The sequence below is a fragment of the Acartia tonsa genome, chromosome 13 (assembly GCF_053477335.1).
Source record: "Acartia tonsa isolate MP-2025a chromosome 13, ASM5347733v1, whole genome shotgun sequence".
In the NCBI taxonomy this organism is placed as follows: domain Eukaryota; kingdom Metazoa; phylum Arthropoda; class Copepoda; order Calanoida; family Acartiidae; genus Acartia; species Acartia tonsa.
In genome coordinates this window covers 46,307,925-46,316,866 of record NC_137272.1, presented here as the reverse complement: position 1 = coordinate 46,316,866, position 8,942 = coordinate 46,307,925, and the positions used below count along the sequence as shown (strand labels likewise).

The window sequence follows — 8,942 nt, the reverse complement described above, 5'->3', positions numbered from 1 at the left end:
AACGAAAATTAGAGCGTTTTGTATGCCTTATAAAATGCGTATTTCTCATGAAAATTGTTACGATTTCGTGTGTTGAGTAAAACTTTTATAAGTTTCCCATTTCTATAAGTGAGCGAGCCGCCGTGGTGGAGCTTTTTTTAAAACAAAAAGATATCTCTTTCTAGTCATATTCGTCAGATCGCTCTTTTGAAAATTGGTCAAGGAGCAATCAAACTGCTATGACCTTCCTAACAAACAGAAGTTCCTTATTGCTTCAGCACCCCCCCCCCCCGCCCCTCCTGATCTGTACGGGGTTAATAAAAGGGGAACTGCTTTTAATTAATCCCTTTAAATAAACTTTTATTATCTATAAAACATTCCTTTTTAAACAGCCAGCTCTTTGAATCTTTTAATTCAAGCTTGTTTTCTTTCCATTTTAAATGTTCCTCTATGCATAAATCTAGTTTTTCCTTGGGAATATCTTCAATGTCCAACAATGCCTTTATTCTTTTTTCATGCTCATTAAAATCTGCAGTTTGATTTTTTCCTCTGATGTCTTTTCCTTTCTTAACTAGTTGTTGAATGCAATCTCCAGATTGAAATCCTAACATCACAAAATATTCAGACTTCGATTTTCTAGCAGCATTAACAATGTGATCATGTAAGGTTTCTTCACAATGTTTGTCCAAAATTTGATCATCTTGATTCTTTCTCCCTTCTTTACCTAACACAATTGGTTTCTTAGGTACTATATAATGATTTGGAATAGCTATAACTTTACAGTCCTGATCAAAGTAATAATTAGCAACTTTCTCTTTGATCTCTTTAATCTTTTCTTTGGCTAGCATTCTTTGATATTCTCCTGCAGGACCTTGAAAATTTATACTCATATTACCAAGTTCTTTGGGCAAATTCGAAGATTTTGAATCTTGAGATGTTAGAGGAAAAACTCCAAATTGAAGTCCACATGCAATTGTACACATGGAAGGATTTGTAGACCCCATCTCACCTTCATTCTAAATGTATCATGTGTTAGGTGATAATTTTACTGCCGTTTTTCCTAGTAAAAGAATCTTTAATGAATGAAGCATCTTGGAAATGGTCACAGATTTTTTACAAAATTGAAATATGTAAGATACATTTAAGTTTAAAAATTGTGGGCAGAAGAGATATGGAAAGTTTCTTAAAGACCTTAAGGATAAGGGCCCGCAAGATCATACATGGATTTAAAATTGTAATATGCAACTATGCTTTAGAGACCTTTTACTAGGAGTTGGTATTTTGAGATATTATTGTTTTCTTACAACTTTAAAAGTATAAACTGAAATATTTTTTTGTATAATTTTCAAGACTAATACCAAATTTTAGGCACTAAAAAAATAGGGAATACATACCTTTATAGTATCACTACCAGGACCTGCACAACCTGTGTTCTCATCAATTTTAGTTCCTGTGCTTAATTCCTCCATTTCTAAATAATAATTTGTAAGATTATACTTTCAAAAAAGGGATTTTAACCTTCTTCTATAAATAACACTGTAATGTTCAATAAAACTATTTCAAAATCTTTGATTCCTCTAGCAAACTATGTTTTTTTACTATTTCTTTAACTCTTTCTAAATTGACTTGCTTTTCCCCATTTCCAAGAAGTTTAAGAGGCTTCACTGTAAAGAAGAATTAAATTATAGCACATAGTAAATCCTTTTGTTGAATTTATTCAATTATTTTACACTACCTTGTCTATGAGAAGTATTTTTGTGATATGATAATCATGTTTATATTTCTCATGATATAGATAAAACAAATTATAAAATATAAATCATAGGATGTTAACATCGCCAAATATTTATGAAGTGGAATTAAAAAGGAGTTAGAAACACAATAGTAAGTGGGGAATTTACAAGAAATTACATGATTCTATATTAATTGGCAGTTCATAGTCATTTCAACATTTCTAGTAATTACTCCAGATCATTATAGATTGAGCCAAGTTAAACAGACAAAAGAAGTTGTAGAGTAGATGCCTTTTAGAAATCTTTACATTTTCAGTCTTTTAATATGCAATATCTAATCAAATCATAGATAGACTAATCTAATATTAACATGGTTAATTCTATCAATAAACAGCAAATCATTATTACCTAAAAATATTAAATATGAAAGGAAAGAAAAGAGTAAAAGAAGAAAGGAAAAAGATAAAAACAAAAGAAAGAAAGAAAAAGAGGAATGAACAGACAAACCCTTCTTATGAAGTAGCTGCTGTATAAAAAGGAAATAATCATAATTTACCTCTTACCTCTACACAAAGGATAAAGTACTTGTTAGGAGCAAAGCTACTCAGTACCTGCAAAATAAAATTGATAATATACATTTTTTATTGACAGTAGGCATCCAGGGCTGATAAATTTATGTACATCCTCATGATGACACAAAATTACACATTTTGTAGATTACAGTTGGTTGTTGAAACGTTTGGACACTCTTGGACACAAATAAGAAAACTTTATTATAAAACTTTGGGGGCTAGTGTAATAAACAGCCCAATGTCCCCTCCCTCCATGAATAAAACTGTAAGATATCTTGTAGCTTCTCATAAACTACCTTGTTGAGCAATGATAATACCCCTCCCTCATGTTTTAAAATTGCAATAAGTGAGACAAATTTTTATTTGATTTTAAATACTTTAGGCCAGGGTTAGAAACTTCCATTCCCATTAGTTTACAGGTTGTCAAAGTGTCTGTCTGTAGAAAAGAATCTTACTAACAGCTTCATCAAAGTTTCTTATAGGTCATGGGAAAGTTTATGACTTTTTCAGGATAGAATAAATCCACCATTCCAATTGAAATTACCCCCAAAAATTGAAAGAGGAGGGGAGACTTCCCTCAATTGTCCCTAGAGACCACTTTGGTGGAGAACCAGACAAACAGATATAAATCAGTTATAGATTAGTTGTGCTACTAATAACATTTTTACCTCTTATTTACACACAAAAGATAAACATTAAGGCCCAGCTTATATTCATAAGAGCAAAGCCTCTCTGTACCTAAACAAAAAATACATTTATCTTTGTATAAAAGTAACAAGATCTGTATCTGTTTATTCTCTTTAACAGTATAGCTTTGCTTAGGTACTGGGAAGGTTTAAAATGTTTTTTTTTTTAACTGTAACCCTCCCCCCCCCCTTATTTTCTTTTTCTACAATAAAAAAGGGGGGTCGAATTCAACCCCCATCACTTAAAGTAACCCTAAAGGCCTCTAGAGTCGTAGCTGTTAGTTAATAAATATATTTAAACATTGTAGGGTATATTTTCATTTGATCATTTCTGTAGGTTGGGTTATATCGAGTTCTTTACTTGGCTTCCCTTTGGGTTTAGGCATACAAACAACCCATTTATATTCAATTTATCTACAAAATTAAGGGGATGGGGTTATCAATGATTAATGATGATCCTTGTTTTATTGACAAGGAAGTGTAAAAAGTGAATAATGATAAGGGGGGAGGGACACACCCTAGATAAAGAGTGGCTGCATTACTAATAAAAATGAATAATTTAACACTTACCTAAGCACACAAGATAACACCAAGGCCAAGTTATTCCTAGGAGCAAAGCTTCTCTATGACTATATGAAAAATATACACATTAATACAGGGACGTCCAAGTTTTGGGGGGGGGGTTAAAATGGCGCACGAAGCTCAATTTTTTTTACCCCCCCCCCAAAATTTTTATCCCAGGGCACATAGGGGCAACAAGGGGATTCAATTCACCACCCCCAAATCAAGTTTTAATCATCCTATGAGTATTATCATACCCAATGTACATCAGGTTTCAAAGGAATTATAAAAATACGCTTTTTAAGTACGCTTTCTAATGCCTGAAAGTCAAGAAATGCAAAAAATTATTCTTACAGAAAAAGGCATACTTTTTGTGTTTCACCAACAATTTTAAAAGTATTATAAAATCTCTTAGAATTAACGTAATTAGACAAAATAACTTCAGGTGAGTCATGAACTACATTTATTTTGACAATATAAAAGAAAAAAACACAAATTAAAGAAATAAGTCCTTAATAATTCTAGTTGAAGTTAAGATTTTAGTTTTTTTTTGTTTGTTTTATAATCAACATTTAATTAAACAGTAAGAGGAAACATGTTTTCACCGGTTGCCACCGGCTAAAAATACGATATTTGATTACCCAAAGACATATTATAATCGCCTGTACTGGTTTCATTTACCCCTCCGCGCCCCCATAGGGGTTTTTAGTGCGTTTTCTGAGGGTGGGTGCACGAAAAGTTAGTTAGGAAAATCTTTTAAACGCGCTTTTAAAGTCAAAATGTGAGATGTAATACATATAAATAAAAGACGCAAAATATAAGAAATATTTATTCAGACTTTGAATTAAAGTTAGTAATAAATATTTTCAAATGATGAAGGGGGGGGGGGTAAGCCTAAATATAAACCTCTTTATGTTCGAGATTTTGTAACTAAATAATCGTTTCTATAGATTCTAACAAATATCAGGGATCTAAAGGGATAAGATAAAGTTTGATAAATTGATATACATCCCCAATGATAATATACAAAATTACCCCTTTTGTAGATTAAAATTAGCAGTTAAAACATGTTATAAACAGCCCAATGTCCCCTCCTCACTGCGAAAAGGTAAAGTTAATATGCAAAAAACTTGGTGTTCTAATAATCATTCTAAATTGGAATTAGCAAGTAGCCTATCCGTCTGTCATTTGGTAATGCTTTGTTTTAAAATTATGCCTTTACATGGTCTTTATGTTTAATGTCTGTAGTTTTATTGAGGAAGGACATTGGGCTGTTTATTACACTAGTCCCCAAAGTTTTTTAACAATATTTTTATATTCGTTGGCTTAACAACTTAAGGAATTTTTTTTATTGGTTGGTTCATTACGTCCAGTGTCAAAACGTTTCAACCACTAATTGTCATCATCAGAAAATTAATTTTGTAATAAAACTTGGTGTATCAATATTTGGGATTTACATACATTAATCAGTCATAGTTTTGTCCCTTAGATCCCTGGGTTTTAATCTATAATACAAAGTAGATTGATGTATGTCCGTCTGTCTGTCCCTTAAGATTAAAGTAACCACTGAACCGATTGGATTCTAATCTTCAGGGAATATATCTACTGGTCCTGTGTTGAGTTTAAGCTATTTTCTTGGTGTGTAGGACACCCTCAACCCTCCCAAAAAACAAAAAATCCCCGTCAATTATTTTAGCCTATCCGTCTGTCTTTTGGTAATGCTTTGTTTTCATATTATGTAGTCACATGGTCTTCATGTTTAATGTTTGCAGTTTTATTTAGGAAGGGAGGGGACATTGTGCTATTTATTACACTAGTCCCCAAAGTTTTATAATAACTTTTTTATATTGGTTGGCTTAACAATGCGACGTTATGAATTTTGTTTGATTTTTTATTGGTTGGTTCATTAAGTTGAGTGTTGAAACGTTTCAACCACTAATTTTCATCTACAGACAATTATTTTTTTTGTAATATAATTTGCTGCATCAATATTACATACATTAATCAGTCATTGTTTTGTCCCTTAGATCCCTGGGTTTTAATCTATAATACAAAGTAGCTTGATGTATGTCCGTCTGTCTGTCCCTTACGATCTTAGTAACCACTGAACCGATTGGATTCTAATCTTTAGGGAATATATCTACTGGTCCTGCGGTGGTTTCAAGCTATTTTCTTGGGGCGTGGGACACCCTCAACCCTTTAAAAAAAAAAAAAAATCCCTCTCAATTTTTTTATGCAGTTAATTTAAAATGTAATGGTTACAGCACCAGAGGTATTATTTTTTTAATTACCTCTTGGGGCAAAGCCCATAGAGGCTAGGGGCGAAGCTGCTAGTCTATAATACAAAGTAGCTTAATGTCTGTCTGTCTGTCTGTCCCTTAAGATCTTGGTAACCACTGAACCGATTGGATTTTACTTTTCAGGGAATATACCTACTGGTCCTGTGTTGGTTTTATGCTATTTTCTTGGGTGGTTGGACACCCACAACCTAGCCAAAAACAAAAATTCCCCCATATTTTTTTTTTAATGTAGTGGTTGCAACACCAGAGATACTTGATTTTTTTTAATACCTCTTAGGGCAAAGCCCCTAGAGGCTAGGGGCAAAGCCGCTAATATACATATAAACGGTAAACAAGAATTTTTATATCATTATAAATATAGATATAAGTTTATAAAAATTGATGTCAACCATGCCCACATTTATAATGAATTTATTTTTACTTAAAGTGAAACTTGTAGCTAGCTAAAATAAGGATTCCCCATCCACCCCCTTTACACCATCCCCTCCCCTCATACTAAAATGAATTTCCAGACCCCAACAACCCTAATTTGACACTTTGAACACTAAAATCGGACTACAATTGACATAGATACACTTTAAAGGGCCCATAAAGCTAGTTATAGAGTAGCTGCGCTACTGAAAAATTCTCAAATTTCTCTGATATGTTTAGAAATGCATTCCCTGTCCTCAAAAACCCCTAATATGACATTTTGAACACGAAATTCGGGCTCTAAATAATTAAATCCTCTTGTTTCTGGATTTGCCCCAATGTGCGGGGGTAAAATTTGCTTGGGGGGGGGTTAATTACCCCCCTTGAAATCTGTTGGCAGGGGTAAATTTTGTTTACCCCCGGGGAAAAGTTTTTTTTGGGTTGGTAATTTAAATTTTATTAAATATTTAGTATTAAAAATGCGGGCGAAGCGCGCAAAAATTTTTTGTTAGATATTTTTTATTTTGGGGGGGGGTATTTACCCCTCAAAAATTGTTTGGGGGTGGGTAATTACCCCCCCCCCCTAAATGGTTGGGGGTGCCGCCTACGGCACTCCCAGGGTAGGGGTAAATTTTAAATGGGGGGGGGATAAAATGAAAAAAAAATTTTGGGGGTGCCTACGGCACACCCAAAATCGTTTGGGGGGATAATCCCCATTTTACCCCCCCCCTTGGACGTCTATGCATTTATACTATTTATACTATTTGTATCTAAGCTTCTTATTTTTTTAAGAGCCTTGGTTTTGTGACTTTTCCTATATTATTTGTTGTTAAATTTTGTAATTCAAGGCCCAATAAAAAAGTTTAAAATCATTAAAACAGCTAATTAAGGGAAAGAACAGGCATAATTAATGGAATGGAAAGGCATACATATCTTATAGAGTAGCTGCACTACTTATAAAAATGACTAATTTTAACCCTTACCTAAGCATAAAAGACACCAAAGACGAGTAATTTATAAGAGTAAAGCTTCTCTATAACTAAAATAAAATACGTAAATTAAGATTTCTACTGTGTATATGTAATGTATTCCCTATGTTATATCTTTATTATTGTTTTCAATTTTATTCTTTATTTGGACAAAGCCCAATCTGTCCTACTTTTGATTCCTGTGACGTCATAAAAATGAGGGATTATCAATCTATTTTTTAGGGGTTTTCTTTCCCACTTCTCATCTCATCTCACTCATTTTTTGACGTCACAGGTAATAACCTAGTTATAAAAGAGTACCTTCGCTACTTATGAAAAAGAATAATTCTACACCTTACCTAAACTGCAAAGATAATTCAAAGGCAAAGTCCTTGAAAGCAAAGCTTCTCTATAACTAAAATTAAAAATATCCATTAATAATTACACTTTCTGTATATAATATTCTTTATTTTTCTATGAGCATAGACGTCCAAGGGGGGGGGGGTAAACTAAATTTACCCCTGCCAACAGTTTTCAGGGGGGGTAATTACCCCCCCAAGCAAATTTTACCCCCGGGGTAAAAATTTTTTTTTTGGGGGGGGGGTAAAAGAAATTTGCGGCGCGGTTCGCGCGCCATTTTACCACCCCCAAAGACGAAATACCCCCCCCTTAAAAAATTTTTACCCCCCCCAAAAAAAAAGCTTGGACGCCCCTGTCTATGAGCCTTGTTTTATGACTTTTCCTATATGCAGGGGTATCTTTTCTAACACTAAATTCTACAAAAAATCACGAAACCTTTTAAAGTTTTCTACAAAAAATCACGAAACCTTTTAAAGTGTTTCATTTAACTGAGGAGGGGTGGGTAAGAAGGGGCGGAAAAGAGGAAGGGGGTTGTGGGGAAATTTTCCATGAGAATTGTTTGTCAGAATATCATTCCCTTTACCCGGCCTCTATGATTTGTTGTTAAAATGAATAAAACATCTATTTAGAGGAAAGGAAAGAAACAAAATAAAAGTCCAAGGCCAAAGTTATTCTTATGAGCAAAGCTTCTCTATAACTAAATTGATAGATACGTCAATTATTAACTCTAATTTGAACATAAAATTTTTCCTAAATACATATGTAAAATAGAGAAAACTAGAAAAATAATGTAGTGAATAAAAATTTGATACATAGAGTAAATGTTCTATTAAAGATTACTAGCGGCTTCGCCACTAGCTTTTTTGTATTTAAGATTAAAAAGAAAAAGAAAAATTTATTTCATTTTTGGGGTTATTGGGGGTGTCACACCCCCTAAGAAAATAGTTATAAACCTTCTCAGGACCTATGAGAAGCTACCCTGTAAAGGTGAACCTGATCAGTTTAGCGGTTAGCGAGATCATTTGGTACAAACAAACAGACAGACATTGTTCTACTTTGTATTATAGATGAAATTTCAACACTAACCTAAGACCAAGAAGATAAGACCAAGGCCACAGCAATTCTTCTTTATAACTAAATTAACAAAAAAATCATTACTTATTTTATATGAGTCTTGATAATATGACTTTTCCTGTATTGTTTGTTGTCAGATTTAGAAATTTAAAGTCCATTAAAAAGTTTTGAAATGATAAAAAGGGAAGGCAGACATAATTACAGAATAGCTGCGCTACTTATGAAAATATATAATTTTAACACTTACCTAAGCAAAAAAAGATGAGACCAAGGCCAAGATATTCTAAGGAGCAAGCAA

General features: G+C 33.2%; 1 protein-coding gene across 1 annotated transcript; it reads right to left on the bottom strand.

Annotated features, from left to right (window-relative positions):
- Nucleotides 1-314: 314 nt before the first annotated feature.
- LOC145335346 (uncharacterized) lies at nt 315-8,704 on the bottom strand. The gene is made up of 8 exons (XM_080181082.1): nt 8,657-8,704; nt 7,570-7,625; nt 7,226-7,281; nt 3,541-3,599; nt 2,953-3,022; nt 2,269-2,323; nt 1,374-1,450; nt 315-995 (listed from the first exon to the last, which is right to left on the bottom strand). Exons 7-8 carry the CDS (start codon nt 1,446-1,448, stop codon nt 315-317), a joined length of 756 nt encoding a protein of 251 aa, XP_080037208.1. The 5' UTR covers nt 1,449-1,450; nt 2,269-2,323; nt 2,953-3,022; nt 3,541-3,599; nt 7,226-7,281; nt 7,570-7,625; nt 8,657-8,704.
- Between the last annotated feature and the right edge of the window lie 238 nt (nt 8,705-8,942).

What these genes read in the sequence shown, in the direction of transcription:
- LOC145335346 (XM_080181082.1), bottom strand. Translation starts at nt 1,448, where the DNA reads ATGGAGGAATTAAGCACAGGAACTAAAATTGATGAGAACACAGGTTGT. An exon ending in CTGGTAGTGATACTATAAAG is followed by an intron (nt 996 to 1,373) that starts GTATGTATTCCC and finishes TGATACATTTAG; the next exon opens with AATGAAGGTGAGATGGGGTC.